The following is a 22,608-nucleotide window of genomic DNA, read 5'->3' on the forward strand; positions in this document are numbered from 1 at the left end:
ATTTATTTAGAAATAAATGGGTTTTTCTCAGCTTGATAAGTGCTCTGAGAGCTCCAGGCTGTGACAGAGGAAGGTGTGCTCCCTGTGGATTTATCAGAGTCAGGACTTCTCCCAAAGTTTCCCTCTGTGCTCAGGTACCAGCCTGGTACATTTCCTATTCACCAGATTTTGTACCGTGTTGCATTTGTTATAACCAAAAAGTAGCTTTGCAGCTGTTTAAAAAAAAAAAACCCAAAACAACCCTGTAATTAAAACCTTTGAGTAAAGTCCTCAGGAAACAATCGATATTGGGATAAGTTACAGAACATTGTGCAGCTACATTTAAAGACAGACTTTACAGGAGTAGAAAAAACAATTAAAAAGGAAAATACATTTATCAGACATACATAGAGAACAAAAAAAAATAAGAAATCAGTCCAATAATCAACAACTTTTGCTCCAATACACAGCAAACATTCCCACCCAGCCACTGTGACAATGACATTTCCAGGCAGGATGTGAAGAGTGGAGAAGAAAGTGCAGATTTAATTCTGCATCAGCTGCTGTGGGGATCTTCAACTGCACTGGCACCCAGGGAATTCCTGGTGGGAATTCTGAGTGTGGGGATCTTCACCTGAACCAGCACCCAGGGAATTCTGAGTGGGAGTTCTGAATGGGGAGATCTTCAATTGCTACCAGGCAGTTCCTGGTGGGAATTCTGAGTGTGGGGATCTTCACCTGAACCAGCACCCAGGGAATTCCGAGTGGGAGTTCTGAATGGGGAGATCTTCACCTGCCTTGGCAACCCAGGGAGCTCCTGGTGGGAATCCTGAGTGTGGGGATCTTCAACTGCTACCAGGTAATTCCTGGTGGGAATTCTGCATGAGGGGATCTTCACCTGCTACCCAGTGCACCCAAGGAGTTTCTGGTGGAAGTTCTGAGTGAGGGGATCTGCACCTGAACCAGGGTATTCCTGGTGGGAATTCTGAGTGGGGACCTTCACCTGCTACCAGGGAATTCTTGGAGGGAATTCTGAGTTGGGGGATGCTCACTTGCTACCAGGGAATTCTTGGAGGGAATTCTTAGTGGGGATATTCACCTGCACTGGCACACAGTGAATTCCTGGTGGGAATTCCGACTGGGGGGATCTTCATCTGCTAGCAGGCAATTCCTTGTGGGAATTGTGTATGAGGGGACCTTCACCTGCTACCAGGGAATTGCTGGTGGGAGTTCAGAGTGGGGATCTGCACCAGAACCAGCACGCAGGGAGTTGCTGGTAGGAGTTCTGAGTGAGGGGATCCTCTCCAGAAGCAGCACCCCGGGAGTCCCTGAAGGGTGGAAGCTCAGGGTGTGAGCCGTGCCCAGGAGCTGCCCTGGCCCCTCAGTCCATCATGGCCCGGAACTGCTGGGTGTACTGGGCCAGCTGCTCCGCCTGCTCCCGCAGCTCCCTGCTGGCCTCGGCGTTGGGGAATTTGAGGGCAGCGCTTTTGGTGGCCAGGGCCAGGTTCTTGAGCAGGCTGCAGAAGCGGCTGCTGCTGTGCAGGATGTCGCTCCGGGCCTCCCTCTCCTGGCTCTCCTGGCACAGGGAATCCACCAGCCTCTGGCCCACCATGATGATGAGTTTGCTGTGGGAGATGAAGATTTCGGGGGGCTGCTGGCTGCTGAGGCTGGCGCTGAACACGCCCAGGGCCTTGTGCAGGGCGGCGAAGCACAGCCTGCAGTGCTCAGGGAGGGGGATTTTCCTGGCAGGCTCCTGCCTGCTGGCATTTTCAGTCTTTTTTGCACATGGCAAGACCTGGAGGAAAGGTTAAAACAGAAATAGATTCAGCCCGGTGTCACACGCTGGTTGTTTCTTTGGTTGCTCTACCCTGAATTTTTGTGGTCTCCAAATGGCCACACCCTGGAGCCTTTACAGTAATTTCTCTTTCCATAAAGTGTTGGAAATTCTCCTGATTGCTTTTTAAATGCAGTTTTAATATTGGATAGCACACAAAGTGCTGCAGCTGAATATCAATCCTTTACACACTCTGTCCTTGAAGCTTTCAAATAATACAAAACATTGATCTTTAATGGACTTAATCGGGGTTATGAATGATTAAAATGCACAAAACAAGAGTCAGTTTTGTGCCAGTACATGATAAGATACTTTGAAATACTGATTCTCACAGCCTTTTCTCAAATGATGCTGAAAGGCAATAAAATAAACTGTATGACTCTAAACTGGAGTTGTTTGATTGAGGAAAATAAGTGTTCTTCACAGGTTTTCAGCAGTAATTCTGGGAAAATGATCTCTGAGAAGCAAATAGGTCTCTATGTATAGAGATGTGTGTCTGAATGCAAATTACTCTGAGTTTTATCAAGCACAGAAATCAGGGACTAAAAGCCCTTATAAATAATATTTTCAAAGTCAGAAATACCTTTGGGTTTGACTCTGTACTCTTCTTTTCTACTTCTTTACCTGAAATGACTTTCTGTGCCTGTTACAAATTAAAATGAAAGCAAAGTTGAAACAACTACATAAAGTATTTAAATATAAATGTGGTTTTCTCTGATTTCATGGGGAAACAACTACTTGTTCTGCAGCCTTCATGTTGCAAATAGAAATGGGGGATTTATTAGAAGGAGCTGTAGGTTTTCTCCTCCTAAAAATGATCCTGCAAGATCTGAGACTGAAACCAACATTTCAGTCTCAGAATGTTACATTTCAATGTAACATTCCCTAAATTTTAAGGACAATCAGCATTTCTTTGGGAAACTAAGGGAGATATTCTTAGTAGCTACTTTAGTGATTCTAAGGAGATTCTTACAATCATCCAGAATTATTCCAACAAATAAATGTGATAATTCACAGAGTTTCATTTCTATGCAAATTGGATTTCTATCCAAGTTAGGAAGGAACATCTTTTGTCGTGCCAAACACAATGTAGTGGCAGGAAGAGAAAAAAGAGAAGTAAGGTTTTGCTAACTTCCAATGAAACCTACTTCCCAAATGAATTCAAGCTGGCAAGAATGATAAAAATGTTTGATTTTTTCTGTTGATTAAAATTACTGCTCATTGTACACGTGCCATCCAGCACTGTCACAAAATCCTGGATCTATGTAAAGTCTGGAAAGTGGGATGTAGTGCAAAGTGAGTGTGGCAGTGCAAAGTAAAATAGTGCTGATAGTTAACAGCCTAACACCTGCAAAGGGTGAGGAGTTCAGAGAGGAACCCTCAGTGTCACTGACCTGCAACTGGACATAATCACAATCCTCGCTGCAGTTTTCTTCTGGTTTCTGCACAGGGACCTGGCTTTGGCTGGGTTTCTCAGGAGCATTTCTCTGGAGTGACTCAATTTCTACTCTTCTTGGCACTGGGATTTGTTTTGCCATTTTGCATTCTGGGTTCACTTTTGGTGGCTTCTTTTCTTGCTCCTTCTCGCTCTTCCTGAAGAGCAGTTTCCCGTTGGCGATGATGATGGACACAAACCTCTTGATATCGTCTGGAATTGTCCTGGCCACCATAACGAAGCGATCCAGGTCGTCAGGGGTGTTCTGGGGCTTCCTGAGCACCAAAGCCTCCAGGGACCAGCTGCAGCTGTTGAGAGCTTCCCTTGTTTCTGTCAATATTTTGTAGGAGTTCATGAGGATTTCCAGCTGTTTTTTAATTCTGGCCTGCAGGTTGTTATCCGTGAGGTTGGAGGCGTTTCCCTTCAGGGCTTGAGCAAAGGCCAGGAACTCTCCCAGTGACACCTTTATGTGGTCCACTGCTCTGTGGATCTCCTCCAGGCTTTTCTCCAGGTGCTCCTGCAATCTCCACTTGCTGCTCACAAAGATCATTAAACTGGCGATGGAGCTGGACACGCCGTGCTGCAGCTGGGTCAGGGTCTCGATGGCTGCTTCCAGCTCCAGTTTGATTTCTTGGACAGGCTCTGGTGATGGTGACAGCCTAGAAAACGACTCAGCAGAAGAGCTGGAGGATGAGGACAGAGTGCTGCTTCTGCTGTCCACACTAGAGACACACAAACTGTCATTCTCTGACTTGGCATCCATGGAGAGCTGTGGAGAAGCACCGTGTGCTTGGTCACTGTTGTTTTCCTTCTCTCTCTTGGAGTGCCCAGCACTGGGCAGACCTTTGGGAATATCATAAACATTCTCCTCAGAGATCTGACTCTCAGCCTTGGCAGCCAGGAGCCTCGGGGGCAGCCCAGAGCTGCCGTTGTGTGGCAGGAGGAGCAGGTCCCGCGAGGGCGGAACGTCGTACAGGGGGATTTCTGGAAGCGTTCGTTTCCTCTGTGCCGGTGGGATGTCGTACAGCTGGGGATTCCCAGCCTTGGCTTCAGCTGGAGCCTTGTACCTGGCTGGGGGAATGTCATACAGCACCTGCTTCTCCACAGGCTGCCCAGGAGGGGCGGGTTTGAAGCCGGAGTTTTCAGGCGATACTGGAATGTCGTAAATCCATTCGGACTTCCGAGGGTTTGGCAAGGTGTTGTAATGGCCCCAGCACTTCTTCTGAGATTTCGTTTCTGAGTCATCGAGCTCTCTTTTGGGAGGGACATCATATAACTGCAACAGAGCACAGAGGTTCATAAACCATCTTTTTAAACAAGAATGAGAAGCAGAACTGAATTCTCAGAGCACACAAATGTGTGCAGCTCCACTGATGTCAATGCAATGGCACCATGGAAAGGCTGCCTGTATCTTTTGTTTTCTAACATGCACAAGCTGCACGTATAAAAGGTAAAATATTTGGAGCACAGGTGATTAGATCCCACAGCACAGTCCCCAGCCAGTGAAATCTGTCGACACTTGATTTTTCCCCACTCACATGCACACCCTTTCAAACAATAAATCACCAACAGACACCACTGACTCTACTCAAACACCTTCAATAAATTTAATTTTTGCTTGATACAGATATATGTGTGTACAGCTGGAGTCTAAGCTGGGAAAGGGGCGTTCAGGACCATTTGTTGTGTAAGAAACAGTGGGGAAGAGATGGGAGACCTGTCCCTGCTCCAAGCCAGGAGTGACAGATTATTGTGTGCCCACCAAGCCTTACTTACATTGCCTGCTGGTGAGGCCTGGCTGCCAGCTCCTCCTTTTTCTGCCTTGGATGGGGTGTTGTAAAGCTGCTTCTGCTCTTCCTGGAAGCTCTCAGTGGATCTGCCCAGCATGGAGACCTTCCTTGTGCTGGGGGGAGTGGCACCACTCTGCTCAAAAGGAAAAAGAAAGGTTTATTTTGATCCTTTCTAGAGCCCACTGGGGCCTTGAGTGGGACCAAAGGCTTTGGGCCATACATGAGTAGGTTGGGTCTGAGCAGGGATCACCCAGGAATCTGTGGATATTGATGGACTGGGCTCAGGCCTGCCCTGCCAGGGAGCAGCAGGGAGTGGGGAGGCCCCTGATGTGCGCCAGTGCCACTCACCCCTCGGTGTGGGAGGTGACAGGACAGGCTGGGGGCTGGCACCTGTCCCACCCTCAGAGGTGCAGGAAATGTGACTGCCACTGTAGGACACAAAACAACACAACCCAGACTTGCTGCCCTTTCCAAGGTAAAAAAGGGGCTTTTTATTTTCTGACTCTAACATTTACAGATCTCCAAAAGTGACGGTGGATTGGAGGGTGACAGTGCCACCTCTCCAATGACACTGGACAAACCAACAGTCTATCAGATTTCTCCTCCTCCATAAAAGAATGCAAAACAATGAGTTATTTACATAAAGTGTGTGAGGAAGTTTGTTACAAGAATGTAACCATCAGAAGGCTTAGAAAAATCTTAAAAAATCAGGGGACATTCACTGAGCCCAGGGGAGTGGGACAGCACCAGGGACAGGATTGTGTAACAGGACACGTCACAGGGATGTGACCAAATCCAGGGTGTGTTTTTCCCAGGAGGAGGGTGGTGGGGTGACATTTCATTTCTTGTGGACATGGGCTTGTGACTCTAAACACCCCGAAATCACCCCCACCAAATGACACCACCACATTTCCTCATGGATTCCGCGGCAGAGTGGGTGACAGGTCAATGCTACTGTCACCCTATTTGCTTTCTGTAAAGTTGGGAAGGAAATCCTCTGTTTTTAGCTCTAAACCTCAGTTCTCCTGAGTTTCTTAGAAATTTAGAGCAACGTGTCTTAAATCTGGTGCATTTCTAGTACACTTCCATTTTTTCTATTTCTTTTTCTGTTATAATTCCAAGGCAGAGAGGGTGACACTACTGATGTCTTACTGAATTTTCTGTATCAGTGTCAACCTCTCTGCCTCAGAATCCATGGAGAAATACCTTACTGACAGAAAAAATTGAAGTGTTTATTAGAAACGCACCAGATTTGGGACACGTTGCCCTAAATGTCTAAGAAACTCAGGAGAACTGAGGTTTTGAGCTAAAAATAGATGATTTTCTACCCAATTAGACAAAAAGCAAACAGGGTGACAGTAGAAGTCACCTGCAGATGTGCTCTGAGGTGCTGCAGGGGGGCAGCTGCAGGGAGGGAGGGACAGGACTCACCTGTGGCAGCGGGGACCCGCGGTGCTGCAAGGAGGGGACATCGTACACCTCAGCCCTGATGTTGGGGGCTGAAGCCCTGCACGCTCTGGGCAGGGTAAACAGGTGCTTGGAGGGGAGAAAAAAATAGTAATAGTAATAGTAATAATAATAATAATAATAATAATAATAATAATAATAATAACAAAACTGCATCAGCAGGAAGCTTTGAAAAGTCATTCGGCTGGAAAATCCACTGTTGGAGTAATCATTCTTAAGTGATAAAAACCTTCAGCTCTTCACTGAAAGTGAGAGACAGGAACTGACCTCACAGGCAACAGCATGTTTATTCTCAAATAATTCTCCTTTACCAGCAGTTCTGGTACATTTTAGATAAGATCTGACCTGGCACAAAGACAATCTGCCTTACTAACCACAGGGCAGAAAAGATTTGGAGAAAATCCAGCTGCAGTTATCACTTAAACCTTTAAACTGCCCAAAAGCAGAACCACTTAAAAAAGGAAGTGGGGAAATTTCGACTTCTCCAAGCCCACAGTCATTGGGTCAAGCCAATTTAATGTCAGAGCAGCAGCAAAGTGCAGGCTGAGCATTATTCTGTAGTTATGAACAAATGACTCATTTGGAAGGATTAAACCTTGATGTCCTGTCTAGCTTCATAAACAGGGAATTGCATCTTTGCAGTCAGATTCTTCTGTTTGATTAAAACATAATTTGAGCAGCCATGACCAGATCTGTGGGACAATTAATGTCACAAAATATGAATGCTGGGTTAGGACTTTTCTTTTTTACAATCAACCACCAAAAGATGGAATTTTGTTCATCCAGCCTGCCTTCAGCCTGGCTGCCCTCAGCTAATTTATAAATGGGCCCTTGCAAAGCACTGACCTCCAGAAACGCTGCTGGGGTGAGATATTACAGGAAATTTTAAATTTTAAACTGGTTTTAAACTGGAGGGAGTGATTCCCATCGTGCAAATCCTGCAGCAGCTAAATGTAGGGGAAATATGGTAGAGGAAGAAGAAAAGTGCAGCTTCACTGTGCCTGGTTCAGCTCTCATGTGGGAGCGGGGAATGAGGAGTGAAGACAAATCCCCTGAGTGCTGTGACAGAGAATCACAGAGCCACAAAATGGTTTGGGTTGGGAGGGATCTAAAGGACCATCTCTGCCACCCTCTGCAGAGGGCAGGAGCATCTTCCACTGTGCCAGGCTGCTCCAAACCCCCTCCAATGTGGCCTGGGACTCCTCCAGGGATGGGGAATCCTGGGCAGCCTGTGCCTGAAGGAAGGCACAGATATGAGCATCTTCCTTGCAAACACGGGCACAGCTTCCCTGAGTGAAAGGGTAAAAGGTAAAAGCCATCCTTAGGCCAGGTCTGCTTCCAGATGGACAAATCTGAGAATCCAGCAGAAAGGAAACTCACTGGGTATCACATGTTGGCACTTTTGGAAGTGGCAATAGAACCAGAGGAAGGAGGTTTCTCTGTGGGGTGAAAACACCCCAGCTCTGAGGGATTTATTCTCGTTTCACTGCTTCAATCAGCTCCCTCAGAGACTCACAGTGGCTTTTCCCAGCTGCTCAGAGGACAGCTGAGTATGGCAGGAGCTTTGCCAGCTGTGCCACAGGATCTCTGTGGGATGGTCTGGATTGTTCTGTGCTCCCTGAGCTCCCCTGCCTTGGGGACAGCTTGTGACCACCAGGGTGCAGCTGGTGTGGGGACAGCTGGGACACTGTGCCACAGGCAGCCCCACTCTCAGCTTCTGGATAACCATCAGAGGCTGGGACAGTCCTTTTTCATTCTTCATTCTTTTTCATTCTCAGACTAGGTGGATAAATTCATGAAATGAGGCAGGGAGAGCCAAGGAGCTGCTCTGCCAGACCATTCATCCACATAATGAATAGATGACACTTTCCACCTGATTTGCTGGCACAACATGGAAAATGGATGCCAGTTTCTGATACAGTTTGCCAATGTCTCCTTTAGGGTCAGGAATATGGGGAAATCAATGACAGCAAGTGCAGAAGAGTCTCTTGTAGCTGCACTCAGTTTCAGTTTGAGTTATGGTTGTGCACTGCAGCTGCAGAGCTGAAGAGGAGGTTCTGGTCCCCAGGGATGCCCTGAGTTTGTTGTTTTCTGGCACCCAGTAGGAAGCAGCAAGGAGGTTTCCATGACTGGCCTTCCACACAGCAGGAGGCAAGGTGGCTGAATGAGCCCCATAAATCAAACCACCATTAAATCAGCCTAAATCACTATAGAGCTGAATTTTCTTCCTTTTCCTTGCTCAATTAGAATTTCTAATGTGATTTCCATACACAGAATAAAGAGCCACCCAATGCTGGAGAGCTCACAGAACTGAACAAAACCTCACACTTGAACTCTGTCCCCACCTGCTCTATTCCCCTTTGATTATGAAACATTCTCCACTCATTTTTTTCCTGAAGAAAGCACAAGGTCTTGATGTTAAAAACCAGTGAGATGTAATCAAATTGCATGTTCCACGTATGTTTGAAAGTCAAACTGGGAGAAAGAAGAGCCAGGCCAGGGAGCTGTAATGAAACCCTGGAAAACCAGTTTGTTCTCCTCTCTAACTGGGGGAACTGGTGGCAACTCTCCTCCTGTACACCTTGGTCAATATCTCAGCAGCAGCAAAAACGGGTTGGGAGAGAAATTGGTTGAGGGCACAAAACTTTGTGTCCTTCTGTGTGTCTGGCAGGGGCTGCTGCTTGGTGCAAGCCTAGGGACAGCCCAAGGGACAGGCAGCAGCATTCTGAGCTTGCTGAGCTGCTGGAGACACTAAAACCCAGACCAAACCCAGCAATCACACACCAAAGGGTGATCTTTTAAAAATTATGAGTCATGTTCCTGTGCAGATGGATGCAGGCTCCACATGTGCCCAGAGGGCTCTGGATGGCTGCTGGAGAAAGTTCTGTGTCTTGTTATTTTAACTTTGTAAATAATTTATAGATTCTCCCAAACAAATGGTATATTCTTTACTTCCTGCCCTGTTTCACAGCTGTTTTAGACTGCCAGAAAGGAGAGGGAGCGCAGAATGTGGAGACTCTCATCTGTCACCCAGAGCAGCATTTCTCACCTCATGCTATAAACTGATGGGAATTTCCTAAACACCATCATTCCTCTGCTGCAAACTCCACTGAAAATCCCAGCTTCCTTATTTCCCCCCTCCCAGCCTCTGTTTTAACACCAACATCTGGGTTTTGGGAGCTCACCTGGTGCATGGAGTGCTTGTTCCTCTCGCTGAGCAGCATTTCTTAACCCATGCTATAAATTGATGGGAATTTCCTAAAAACCATCATTCCTCTGCTGCAAACTCCACTGAAAATCCCAGCTTCCTTATTTCCCTGCTCCCAGCCATTGTTTTAACACCAACATCTGGGTTTTTTAGAGCATGTGTGGAGTGCTTGGTCCTCTCGCTGAGCAGCATTTCTCACCCCATGCTATAAACTGATGGGAATTTCCTAAAAACCATCATTCCTCTGCTGCAAACTCCACTGAAAATCCCAGCTTCCTTATTTCCCCCCTCCCAGCCTCTGTTTTAACACCAACATCTGGGTTTTGGGAGCTCACCTGGTGCGTGGAGCGCTTGGTCCTCTCGCTGAGCTGCATTTCTTAACCCATGCTATAAATTGATGGGAATTTCCTAAAAACCATCATTCCTCTGCTGCAAACTCCACTGAAAATCCCAGCTTCCTTATTTCCCTGCTCCCAGCCTCTGTTTTAACACCAACATCTGGGTTTTGGGAGCTCACCTGGTGCGTGGAGCGCTTGGTCCTCTCGCTGAGCTGCATTTCTTAACCCATGCTATAAATTGATGGGAATTTCCTAAAAACCATCATTCAAATTGCACGGGCAATCTCAGGCTTCCTTATTTCCCCATCCCAGCCACTGTTTTAACACCAACATCTGGGTTTTGGGAGCTCACCTGGTGTGTGGAGCGCTTGTTCCTCTCTCTGAGCAGCTGCGCCGCCAGGGCTGGCACCTGGTACACGAGCTGGGGCTGAACCCAGCCCTCCATCTTCTCGTAGGTGGCCGAGGGCGCCGTGGGCACGGAGGGCACGGGGGGCACGGAGGGCACGGGGGGCACGGAGGGCACCTGGTAGATGCCGTGTGCGGCCGGCAGCTCGGCGGAGGGCGGCAGGAGCTGCAGGCGGTTGGCGGGGGCCAGGCCATGGTGGCCGTGCAGGGAGCAGTGCCACCAGCCCTGGCTGCCCGCCACGTGCTGCTCCAGCACCGTCACGATGTCCCCTCTGCGGAACGCCAGCTCGTCCGAGCACTCCGCCTTGTTGTCGTAGAGAGCCTTGGCCAGGCTGTGCTGGGGACACAAGCACACCCACGGTGTCACTTTTGGTCACTTTTGGTCACTTTTTGTCACAGCCATGCCAGGCTCCTCACTTCCAGCCTGGTGTTCCCACCCTGCTGGGATCCTTTCCCCACCTGGATCTCCGTTTGATTCACCCACCCCTCTTCTCATTGAACAGCCTCTCTCCAGCACTGAACTGGAAAATCATCAGGCAGGGTCAGTGGAGCTCTTAGAAAGAAGAGATTAAAACCCAAAAAAACAAACCCGAAAGGTTCTCCAGCTAAGGCAGGGCTTAATTAAACTTAATTAAATTCCAACTTCAGGACAGCCCTCAATACTGTGGAGCTGGAGAGCACACCTTTGCCATCACAGTTAAATGTGGCACTTTGGTGTTGGAGTAAGGCAGGAAAATGGGATCTATTCTGTGATCCCTATATAAAAAACAGGGATCTATTCTGTGATCTCTATATAAAAAATAGCTGGCTTTCCCATTGTCATTCTGTGAATTCTTCATCTCATAATTACTCATTACAAGATCACAGAATCATGGCATGCTTGGTGTGGGAGGGGACCTTAAATATCATCTCATCCCACCCCTGCCATGGGCAGGGACACCTTCCTCTGTCCCAGCTTGCTCCAAGCCCTGTCCAGCCTTCCAGGGATGGGGCAGCCAGAGCCAGCAGGTAGCTTTAGTCACCCGAGGCATTTTTGCAAAGGGTAGAGAAAGCTGTGGATGCCATTTTTAGGTTTTTTTCAGTACAAGATAGATTTTGCTTTTAGCTTTAAAATGCACTGTCTGCTCCCCTGTCAGTGGGAACACTGGCTGTGCCTCAGCATGAATTTCTTATCAGAAAGTGCAAGTAATGTCCAGGGAGATAGCACCCAAATAGGAAACGTGATGCCTTGTATTTTTGTGCAGAGCATTTGCTGTGGGGCAGCAGCTGGCCTGAAGCTGCAGCACAAGAACTCAAATTTGTCAGCTCAGCTGGTGACAAGGGCCCGCTGTTGGCTGCAGGCATTTCATGAACAATGGCTTTTTGTGGGGCAGGGGCAGCTGCCAGGGGGGACAGCAGCCCCCTTGGCCTCCTGGTCCAGCCTGGCCTTTGCCTGGAACATGGGAGCCCACTTTGGACTGGGACAATGCCAAAGGTTGGAGTCAGGAATCCCCCCTGGGCCAGGCCTGGGCTCCATGCTGGCAGAAAAAGGAGAACAGCCAATTTTCCTGGTGATCCATCAACACTGCTGGCTCCTTGGGCTGGGTGCTGCACAGACACACTTCTGAGGGACAGAGACCCTCTTCTTCTGCCCCAGGAGGAAAACTCTGCCCCTTTTCCACATGAAGAGCCTTATCCAGGCACTCACAGGAGATGGGAGAAGGGATCTGGGCCTGGCTGGGCACACACAGCAAGGCTGCCCTTCCTTTGTGCACCCACACAGCTGAGAGGAAGCTTTGGTTCACACTGTGGTTTTAAAAGGCATCTAAATATTGACATTTCCCTTTTCCTGTGGAAACAGCACCTTCAAGATGCTGCTGAGCCTAATTTTATACCCAGAGACCCAAACCTTTCCATCAGAGGGGTCCCTGCTTGAGGCACAGCACACGTTCCTTGAGTTTGACCAATAAAAATGTGCAAATATCCCAGGGCCAGCAGCCCCAGCCCGAGGCCAGGCTGAGGCAGAACACTGTGGCTCAGATTTTGCATTTCTGGAGCTCACATCTGTGATCAACACAAAGCCAGGAACCTCTAGAATCATCCCAAATTAAGCCAAGCAGGAGATTATTAATGAATCAATCAAATCATAGGGCACTCTGGGGGAGCTGACCTAGGTAGAAAACAGATCTGTTCATGGATCATCTCATATCCCATCCAGAGAGATGGGAGGGAAAAATGAAGACTTTGACTTGAGAGGTGATGGAGACAAGCCCAAACCCCAGTCTGTAGAACATGAGAGAGAGATATGTAGAACTGAACTGAGAGATTGTCAAACCTCACACAAGCAGGGTCAGTGGAGCTCTTAAAAAAACATATTAAAAAAGAAAAAAACAAAAAACAAAACAAAACAAAAAAAAACCCCAAAAATTAAAAAAGAAAAAAACAAAACCCAAAAAAACAAACCCCAAAGGTTTTCCAGCTAAGGCAGGGCTTAATTAAATTCCAAGTTTCAGGAGAAACCCTCAATACTGTGGAGCAGTACATCTTTGCCATCCCCTGTCATATTTCAGTATTTCAGAAAGGTGCAGGGCATTTCAGCAAGGTGCAGAGTATGTCAGGGAGGTACAGAGTATGTCAGGGAGGTACAGAGCATTTCAGGAAGGTGCAGAGCATCTCAGGAAGGTGCAGGGCATCTCAGGAAGGTGCAGAGTATGTCAGCAAAATGCAGAGTATTTCAGCAAAACGTAGACTATTTCAGGAAGGTGCAGAGTATGTCAGGAAGGTGCAGGGCATGTGAAGGTGCAGGACATGTCAGCAAGGTGCAGGGCATTTCAGCAAGGTGCAGACTATTCAGGAAGGTGCAGAGCATGTCAGGAAGGTGAAGACTATTTCAGGAAGGTGCAAAGCATTTCGGCAAGGTGCAGGGCGTGTCAGGAAGGTGCAGGGCATTTCAGCAAAACGCAGACTATTTCAGCAAAACGCAGACTATTTCAGGAAAGTGCAGGGCATGTCAGGAAGGTGCAGGGCATGTGAAGGTACAGAGCATCTCAGGAAGGTGCAGAGCATCTCAGGAAGGTGCAGAGCATCTCAGGAAGGTGCAGAGCATGTCAGCAAAACGCAGACTATTTCAGGAAGGTGCAGGGCATGTCAGCAGCCCAGCAGGAGCCCAGGGGGTGGGTGCTCGCCCCCCTGTGCCTGCAGGGCCATGCTCGGGGTCTCTGCAGGGCTGTGAGGCAGAGCCCAGCCCTGCCTGCTCCCGCAGCTCCCGGAGGTGTGGGGGGCATCGCCCCTCCTCTCCTGTGAGCACAGGAATCCCTGCCCTGCCTCTCAACAGGGGCTGCATTCCCAGCCCCTGAGCCCCCGGGGTGCTCGGTGAGCAGGGGCTGAGCTGGGGGCACTGGGGGATGCATTTTCCCTGATATCCAGCACAGCTCTGGCTGGGCAGTATTCTCTGGGGCTTTGTGTGTTGTGGCCTTAAATAAACAACGTGTAAAAAGCACTAAAGCGACACAGGTGAGGTCCAAGTGATTTTCCTTCTTTGCTTGCTGCCTGATCCCCATCAGCAGCCTTGTAAAACCTCTCCTAAGACAAAGAACATCCTAAAAGCCCCACAAAAAGCACCTTGTGAGGCAGTGCTGGGGCTCTGCTCTCCCTGAGTGGGTTTAAACAAGCTGCTGACAGAGCACAGACCTGGAAAAGACCAGAAAGTGTCCCTGCAGCCCCTGCCGAGGCACTGGGACCCCCAGAGCCCACAGCCAGCCCAGGGCAGAGCAGGGGGTCCCACCCTGGAGGCACTGACAGTGCAGGGTCCCTGGAACAGCCCCACTCCACAAGTTCCCATCTTGCTGCAAGTGCATCTCCTTTATTGGAGCGTGGCTCAGGTGTGGGCAGAGTAATTCCCCTCCAAACTGGACTTGTCCCATCTTTGTTGTTTGAAGATCCTTACCCAGCCCTGCTCCCTCTACAAAGCCCTGGCAGCCCCTGGGAGTCATAGGGATGAAAGCTGCTCCCTCATGTTTATTAATGGAGAAATTGTAATTAAGGGCAGTAAAGCTGATCAGTGCCCAGCTCTATAATGTAAAATTTTATACCCTCAGAGTGACATCTGTGCTCTGTGTACACAATAGATATTTATGCTAAGGATGAAACATCCCACTGTTACTAAAATCTCCTGATGCCTCTCCTATCCCAAGCCTGATCTTCATGCAACAGAAAAAAAACATCATTATTAAATATATACAAACATTGCTAGAAAAATCCAAGTGGACACAGTGATGTACAGCACGTGATAATTTCAGCATCTTGCCCACAAGCCTCACAAAATAATTTCTCTATGTCCCCATCCCACTCAGATTGTATTTGGAAATCTCAATTTGCTGCCCTGCATTATTTCATGCGAATGAGTACTGCACTATTTCACAGCATTTCAGATAAAAAAGATAATTTTTCATTTATTATCTTCAATTTGCTTCCTAAAAACCCCTACTGAGACCATGTAAATAAAGATACAGTTTAATCCTGGGAGGTTTTGTGGACTGAGAGAAATTTTTCTCATGTTGCACATCAATATATGAGTGAGCTCTTTTACTGCAGGAAAGTGGGACTTAAAATATTTGAGGAGGAAGAGATAGAGGGTTGTGTTTGCTAAACAGTTCTGCTCATACATCAGAGACACCTCTGACATGTTTACAGAGCAGCTTCCAGTTAATCTCTTCAGCTCCCAGCAAAGCTGCAGAAATAAACATTCTCCATCATCCCTTAGCTGGGAACAGCCTTCCCTGAGAGTTCCCTGTTCAGCCCCAGACCACTCCGAGCCACTTAAACTTTGCTCAGGTAATTGTAGAGATTCCACATCAACATCCACAGAAAAAGAGGAAAATTTACCTTAAAAGCTCAGATCATTCTCCACCTGCATGTGCAGCATTTCCTGTGACCTGCAGAAGGTCCTTCTGCATTTCTTTGTTTTCTTTGTGCATTTTGGAAAATAATTGTTCAGCTCATACAGAAGTTTTGCGTGAGCTTCAAGGAGGAATGAACATCAGGACTTGCTTTTATTGCTTTAATTGATTTTGTGGGGGTGGAAGCAGGTGCTGATCACAGGTTTTGAATTCTAAATTTGATCAAATACAGAAGCACCACTTAAAAAAAAAAAAACCCAAGCTTACAAATCCTGCAGCTTCACACAGGGCACTGCTGCAGAGGTGGGAATTACAAGTTCTGTTAATTTCCCCCAAACTCTCTTTTCTCCACAAATGAAGTCAATCAAATCCTTTGTGTGTTAAAATCCCCACCAGGGGAAAATGCAGCCAGGGTTTCACCGCACTCAGAGCATTTGTACAGGAGTGCTCTCATGCCCAGGCTCAAGGGAAAATAAACTGTTCCTCCCTATGGGAGCATTCCTGGGGTGTGGGTCCTCAAACCTGTCTTTTTCCCATATGCACCCAATCACTTTAGGGTTTTTTTGATTTTTTTTAACCTTTTAATATCTTAATTTCACCAGACTACATTTATTTCTAAATGTGGCTTTACAGAGAGAGGAAGTTGTACTTGCTGAGTACAAGTTGGGCACTCCCCAGAGCAGGGTCCTCACCCTCCTGTGAATCAGGGAAGCTCACCAGGAGCAAATTGACATTTTTCATTGAAAACTGTGCATTTTCAGGAATTCCTGCTGCTGGAGGTGCCAGGGGGCTGTCCCTGCATGCTGTGCCCTTTTCCCCTGCTGTGGCAGCAGTGGAGAGCTGAGGGCAGGGTGGGGGTTTCTGATCCACCAAGAAGCAGCAGCAGCAGCACAACTCCCACAGCTGCGGCTGCCTGGGGCTCTGGCTGCACTGAGCAGCCCCCAAAATCTTGTCCTCACCCCCCAAAATCTTGTCCTCACCCCCAAAATCTTGTCTTCATCCCCAAAATCTTGTCCTCACCCCCAAAATCTTGTCCTCATCCCCTAAATCTTGTCTTCATCCCCAAAATCTTGTCCTCACCCCCCAAATCTTGTCCTCATCCCCTAAATCTTGTCTTCATCCCCAAAATCTTGTCTTCATCCCCAAAATCTTGTCCTCATCCCCCAAATCTTGTCCTCACCCCCCCAAATCTTGTCCTCACCCCCCAAATCTTGTCCTCATCCCCCAAATCTTGTCCTCACCCCCCCAAATCTTGTCCTCACCCCCCAAAATCTTGTCCTTATCCCCCAAATCCTGTCCTTATCCCCCAAAATCCTGTCCTCACCCCCAAAATCTTGTCCTCATCCCCTAAATCTTGTCCTCACCCTCCAAATCTTGTCCTCATCCCCAAATCCTGTCCTTATCCCCCAAAATCTTGTTCTCACCCCCCAAAATCTTGTCCTGACCCTGCCCCCTGCACAGCCCTGCAAAGCTCCTGTTTCTGAGATGGATGGCATGCATTGAATAAACTGAGGAGTGGATGGTTTCTGAGTGAGTATCACTGAAATTGTCACATTTCTCTGGGCAGGGAGGGGTTTCCAGCTGGGCTAATCCCTGGTGTGAGTCCCCAGGTCCAGGCAGCAGCTGGGCTCTGGGCCTGGCTGTCATTAGCAGGGGACACATGGTGACAGCCCAGCCCTGCCCTGCCCAGCTGAGCCACCCCTTGTCACAGCCCCAGCCCTGCTCTGCACAAAGCCCAGCCTGGGCTGGGCAAAACCAGGCACAAACTACTGCAAAATGGGTTTGATCCATCACTCATGCCCCCACGCCAGGAGAAAAGAGTATTTCCCAAAAATGAGAGCCACAGCAGCTCTGCAGGATGTGGCCAGTCCTTACCCTCCAGTGCAAAGGCTTTCCCAGGCTCACAGAGTTCAGACTGAAATTACTTGGCATTTTGCTCATCACACAGTGACCTCAATTCTTGAGACATTTCCATTACCCATTTTCTAGGAGTCAGTGCAAAACCATCATCTCTTTTGAGGTAATACACTGCTCAACTCATAACCTCGTTTTTTCTTTCCAAGGGAATGTGGAAGTGACCAGTCTGAGTCACTCATGATCATTTCTAATAAACTTGTCATTACTCAATGTACACAGAACAAACCCTCACCCTCCTCTGCCACACTGGTGCTCTTGAGACACTGTTAATTTGGATTGTATTTCAAAAAATTCAGACCACACGCTCTGTTGGTGATGTGCAAATCAGCTGAACACACACATTGCAAAGAGACCCCGCCAGATGCAGATTTTACCCTCTGTCCACTACAAATGGAATCAGGAAAGTCACTAAATCAACTGCAGCAGAAAGAAAAGAGCCCAGTACTTACACTGACCTTCATTGTGCTGTGTTTCCCTGTTAGTCCATCACCTGAGCAGCAGCAGCAGGAGGAGGAGGAGGAGGAGGAGGAGGAGGAGGAGGATGTCCCCAGCCCTGCCGGTGGCTCAGGCAGCTCTGGAGGCTCTGGCTGGGAGCCTGGAGAGGGAAAGCTCAGCCTCTGCCACCTCCTGCTCGCTGGGAGCCCCAGGAAAGCAGCTCTGGGAATGGGGGGAGCTCATTACGTGGCAGAACTGTCCCCAGGGAGCCCCTGGCTGCAGCTGGTGATGTGCAGGACACACAGACTGCCCTGCAGGGAGGGCCTGCCCTCTCTGAGCACAAAACCCGGGCCAGCAGGGCTGCACCAGGAAAGGGCTGCATTTGGAAGCATTTTTGCTGCAGCATTTTTTACTTCTGGTTTGTTGTGCTTGGCTCTTTGTTTGTTTAGTTTTTTTTGTTTTTGTTTTTTTTAACTTCAAAGTGGTGTGAGTTTTGATACACTTCTAATCAGTCTTTAGAAAACTGAACAGATCCCCTTTGTGGTTATAAATACCCTGCAAAACCACCTCCCCCTGCAGAGGCAGAAAACCCAAGGAGGAAAGCTAAACATGATCTGCAGCTGAAGGGTTTTGTTTCTTGGATTGTTTAAAAAATCCTTAAATATTATTAAGGTATAATATTGTTTAAAATTATTACTGGTTGCTATTTGCTTGGCAACAGCTGAGTCCTGGTCGTGCTGGTGCACAGGTTTTACCACTTTGGACTCAGGATATCTTGGGGGTTGGCAAATTTTTACTGGTTTTGCCTTTGTACACGTTGGCTTTTCTCTGGTAAAAGCCTCTTCCTTCCTCTTTCCACAGTAGCTTCAAGATTAAATTAGACACTGGCTCCCAAAGCCACAATCCTGTAGCTAGAAAAGACTTTTATGTCTTGAATAGAAAATGCTGAATTGAAAAGCTTCATCAACCAAATCTACACCTCTGGGCTGGGAGCAAACCAGCTGCTGTCCAGAGGAGAAAGAGTTCCTGGCACAAACCAGCCCGTTTCAATGCCTTTGTGGTTTTTCTCTTCCTTCTTTTTTATTTTTTAAACATCAGGAGCAGCAGTTTGACCCCTTCAGACACTTCATGCCCTGGAGTTTTTCAGGTGCTCCAGCATTTGAAATGATGGGGTAGTATCAGTTACAAACCCACAGCTTGTGGCCACAGAACTACTTTCAAATAGAATGAAATGTTCCCATGAATGAGCCCCAGAGGGAATCCCTGCCATGGCAGGGACACCTCCCCCTGCCCCAGGTGCTCCCAGCCCTGTCCAGCCTGGCCTGGGCACTGCCAGGATCCAGGGGCAGCCCCAGCTGCTCTGGCAATTCCTGTGCCAGGGCCTCCATCACAGGGAGGGATTTTTCCCTAATACCCAACCCAAACCTGTTCTGTGTCAGTGTGAAGCCATTCCCTGGGTGCTGTCCCTCCATCCCTTGGGAATCCTCTCTCTCCATCTTTGCTCTTGGCTCCTCCAGGCCACACTGAGCTCACCCCAGAGCTTCTCCTGTGCAGGTGAACAATCCCAGCTCTGCTCCATCCCTCTGCCCATCCTGGAGCCCCCTCTGGACCCTCTCCAGCAGCTCCAACTCCTCCCAGGTGCCAGGGCTGGGCAGGGGAGCTCTCTCTCACCTGGGCTCAGATTCTCTGTCACCCCCATGCCCGTGTTTGTGGGTGAGGAGGGGAGATGTGAACGGGGCATTTTAGGGGAGAAAAACTCCAAATCCACTTGGAGCACATCCAAAGACTCTCCCAAATCCACTTGGAGCACATGCAAAGACTCTCCCATTTTCCCTCAGCCAAAGCTGTGGCACTGCAGGAGCTCAGAGGGGTTTGAGGTTGCAGCAAGGGCTGCAAGGCTTCCTGTGCTGCCCCTGGATACGCAACAACAACAAGCAAACAAAACAACAGCCCTGGCTGAGCTGACACTGAGCTCCTCTCACAGGGGCTTTCCCCTGCAGGTGCAATAGTTGGGGCACAGGGATCATTGCAGAGCATTTCCTGTCACAGCAAGGCTGCTGAGACTTCAAGGAGTCCAGAGAGTAGAAAAAAAACCCCTTTGTATTTTTATATAATTCAAGTATTACAATAAACAGTACTGCCAGGGTGGTAGGGCACTTATAGAGAGTTCATCGATGATGTTGCAGAAATAATTTTGGTGTTTTATTACTCAGCTGAAGTTGGCTGGGTGGGCTCTGGCCATGTCTAAAATGCTCACAGCAGAACAGGCAGTTTGCTACCATTACATTGATTTATTGACAATCCACCCAAGAGAACTGGAAATATATGTAGAAATAGAAAATTCTTCTATATAGAGATTAAAAATACCCTGCCTCAGTTACTGATGACTCAATGTGAAAAGTTGCCTCCTAATCTTTACAAGCCTTGATGGAAAATTTGGAGTGTAAAAAAAATGACTCATTGAGCTCCTACTAAGCTTTTCCCCACCACTACTTTTTGTATTAAATTTCCAGGAGGCAGTTTGTTTACAGTAAACACTGAGATCATAATCCACCATGAAAATCCCAATTCCAGTACACTTATTGGACTTGCAGACCGCAGGACAGCAAGGCATTGACTTTGAATCAAGATTTCAGCATTCTCCAACCCTTACAGCTGCAGCAGGGCCTCTGATCTATAGAAAATTAATCTAGATGGAATGTGGATACAGAAATAAATGTAACAAACCTTATACACTGGGTCCTGTCTTTCAAAATAGGAACAGAGAGTGTTTCAAAATGTTTTCTGGTTTGCATGTAACATAAAGAAATTATGTCATGCAAGAGGGCACCAGGGCTGGCAGAGAAAGGATCTGTGTCTCTAATGTCACTGCAGCACAGCAGTGAGGTGGAACCTTGACATTATATCTTTATAATTTCACAAATGTGCTTATTTCCAGCACAATTCTGCTTTATCCTCACCAAGAAGATGTTTCTCCCAGTCAGTGGTTTTGTCCCCATGAAAAGCACAAGGGGACATCAGGTACAGGAGCCCAAACACTTCACAGAGCCACAGAACTGAGCTTGGCAGGGACCTCTGAGACCACTGAGTCCCAGCTGTGCCTGATTCCCACCTTGTCCCCAGCCCAGAGCTCTGAGTGCCACCTCCAGGAATTCCTGGGACACCTCCAGGATGGGCACCCCAAACACCTCCTCCCAGGGCAGTTCCAGTTCCTGAGCCCCCTTTCCATGGGGAAATTCCTGCTGTGCCCACCCTGAGCTGCCCTGGCCCAGCCTGAGGCCGTTCCCTCTGCTCCTGTCCCTGTTCCCTGGGACCTGTCCCCTCCTGGCAGGAGCTGTGCAGAGCCACAAGGTTCCCCCTGAGCCTCCTTTGCTCCAGGCTGAGCCCCTTCCCATCTCCCTCAGGAATTCTCCATTCCCTTCCAGCTCCCTCAGGAATTCTCCATTCCCTTCCCATCTCCTCAGGGATTCTCCATTCCCTTCCCAGCTCCCTCAGGAATTCTCCATTCCCTTCCAGCTCCCTCAGGAATTCTCCATTCCCTTCCCAGCTCCCTCAGGGATTCTCCATTCCCTTCCCAGCTCCCTCAGGGATTCTCCATTCCCTTCCCAGCTCCTCAGGAATTCTCTATTCCCTTCCCAGCTCCCTCAGGGATTCTCCATTCCCTTCCCAGCTCCTCAGGAATTCTCCATTCCCTTCCCAGCTCCCTCAGGGATTCTCCATTCCCTTCCCTTCCCAGCCCCTTCAGGAATTCTCCATTCCCTTCCAGCTCCCTCAGGGATTCTCCATTCCCTTCCCAGCTCCTCAGGGATTCTCCATTCCCTCCCAGCTCCATTCCCTGCCCTGGACAGCTCCAGCCCCTCAGTGTCTCTCTGGCCATGAAGAGCCAGAACTGGAGGGATCTCATCACTGCTACTCCAACATCACCAAGAACCCCACTGAATTCAAACACCAAACCCTTCCCTACCCCAAAACCCTTCCCTACCTTTGCAGGTGTGCTGCTCCTTGTGTTTTTCTCCATGGTTGTCATTGTGCACTTGGAGCAGCACAGGGAACCAGGGGGACGGGGACCCTTGAGCCCGGGCGCTGCGTGTGGGGAGCTCCCCTCAGCCAAGTCCATCTGACAGCTCTGCCCCTAGCAGAGAGACAAGCTTCCCACGTGAGATAGCATCTGAGACAACACAAGATGACAGGAGGGCAGAATAAAACCCAAAAAAAGCCCTTTTGGCGACTGAACGTAAGAAAACGCCACGTCAAGTGGGATTTTCCTTGGTCTTCCTGCACCAACTTGTCGCAGTTCAGCAGTGGGAAGTGTGAGCCCTCTGCCCCTGCTCCTGTTTCCTCTTTTGCAGCAGTGAGAGCAGGGCTGTGGCACAGAGAGGAGCTGCACAGCCCCGATAAGGCAGCCCTGCCACAGTCCCAGCTCCTCCTGGCTTCCCAGGCAGTCTCAGCGCTCACAGCATGAGAAGCAGGAGCCTGTCAGGAATTCAAGGCACACAGGGAATGGTGTTCCCAGAGTCAGGGAATGCTTTGGGTTGGAAAGGACCTTAGGGACCACCTCATTCCATGGGCAGGGACACCTTCCAGCAGAGCAGGTTGTTCCGAGCCCATCCAGCCTGGCCTTGCACACTGAATTTCACTCTGGGCTTCATTTTCTCCCTCAACAGGATTAGTTCAGTTTTTCCCAGCCCTTCTTTCTCCCACAACCTTGTGGCCTCAGGAGGATGTCCAGGATATGGAAAGGCAGCAGGGTGCCAATGGCAGGATGGTTTTGTGTTAAAGAAGTAACTTTTTGCTATTGCACTGTGAGTTCAAGCCCCCAGAGCTACGGAAGTTCGAGGTGAGAGCTCCCCCAGTTCACAGCCACAGAGGTGTTTAAACACAAAAACCACAAAATGAGGGCTGTAAAGTAGATTCCAAACACCA

At 48.6% G+C, this 22,608-nt stretch overlaps 1 protein-coding gene across 2 annotated transcripts; it reads right to left on the reverse strand.

The window, feature by feature from the left end:
* Positions 1-293: 293 nt before the first annotated feature.
* CASS4 (Cas scaffold protein family member 4) lies at positions 294-22,050 on the reverse strand. Of its 2 annotated transcripts, XM_077187390.1 has the most exons (7): positions 21,668-22,050; positions 10,404-10,793; positions 6,470-6,574; positions 5,025-5,171; positions 3,208-4,524; positions 2,397-2,456; positions 294-1,774 (listed from the first exon to the last, which is right to left on the reverse strand). In XM_077187390.1, the coding sequence occupies exons 1-7, from the start codon at positions 21,800-21,802 to the stop codon at positions 1,361-1,363; spliced, it is 2,568 nt and encodes an 855-aa protein (XP_077043505.1). In that variant the 5' UTR covers positions 21,803-22,050; the 3' UTR covers positions 294-1,360. The 2 variants fall into 2 exon arrangements, with proteins under 2 accessions (XP_077043505.1, XP_054500252.2); XM_054644277.2 differs by lacking the exon at positions 2,397-2,456.
* Positions 22,051-22,608: the final 558 nt, after the last annotated feature.

Source organism: Agelaius phoeniceus, chromosome 17, assembly GCF_051311805.1.
Source record: "Agelaius phoeniceus isolate bAgePho1 chromosome 17, bAgePho1.hap1, whole genome shotgun sequence".
NCBI lineage: Eukaryota > Metazoa > Chordata > Aves > Passeriformes > Icteridae > Agelaius > Agelaius phoeniceus.

Bases quoted from the DNA above. Each gene is read 5' to 3' on its own strand.
- CASS4 (XM_077187390.1), bottom strand. From the start codon at position 21,802: ATGGACTTGGCTGAGGGGAGCTCCCCACACGCAGCGCCCGGGCTCAAG. The intron at 6,575-10,403 runs GTGAGCTCCCAA...CTCCCCTCCAAG, and splicing joins ACAAGCGCTCCACACACCAG to CACCTGTTTACCCTGCCCAG. The intron at 1,775-2,396 runs GTATTTCTGACT...CCTTTCCTCCAG, and splicing joins GTACAGAGTCAAACCCAAAG to GTCTTGCCATGTGCAAAAAA.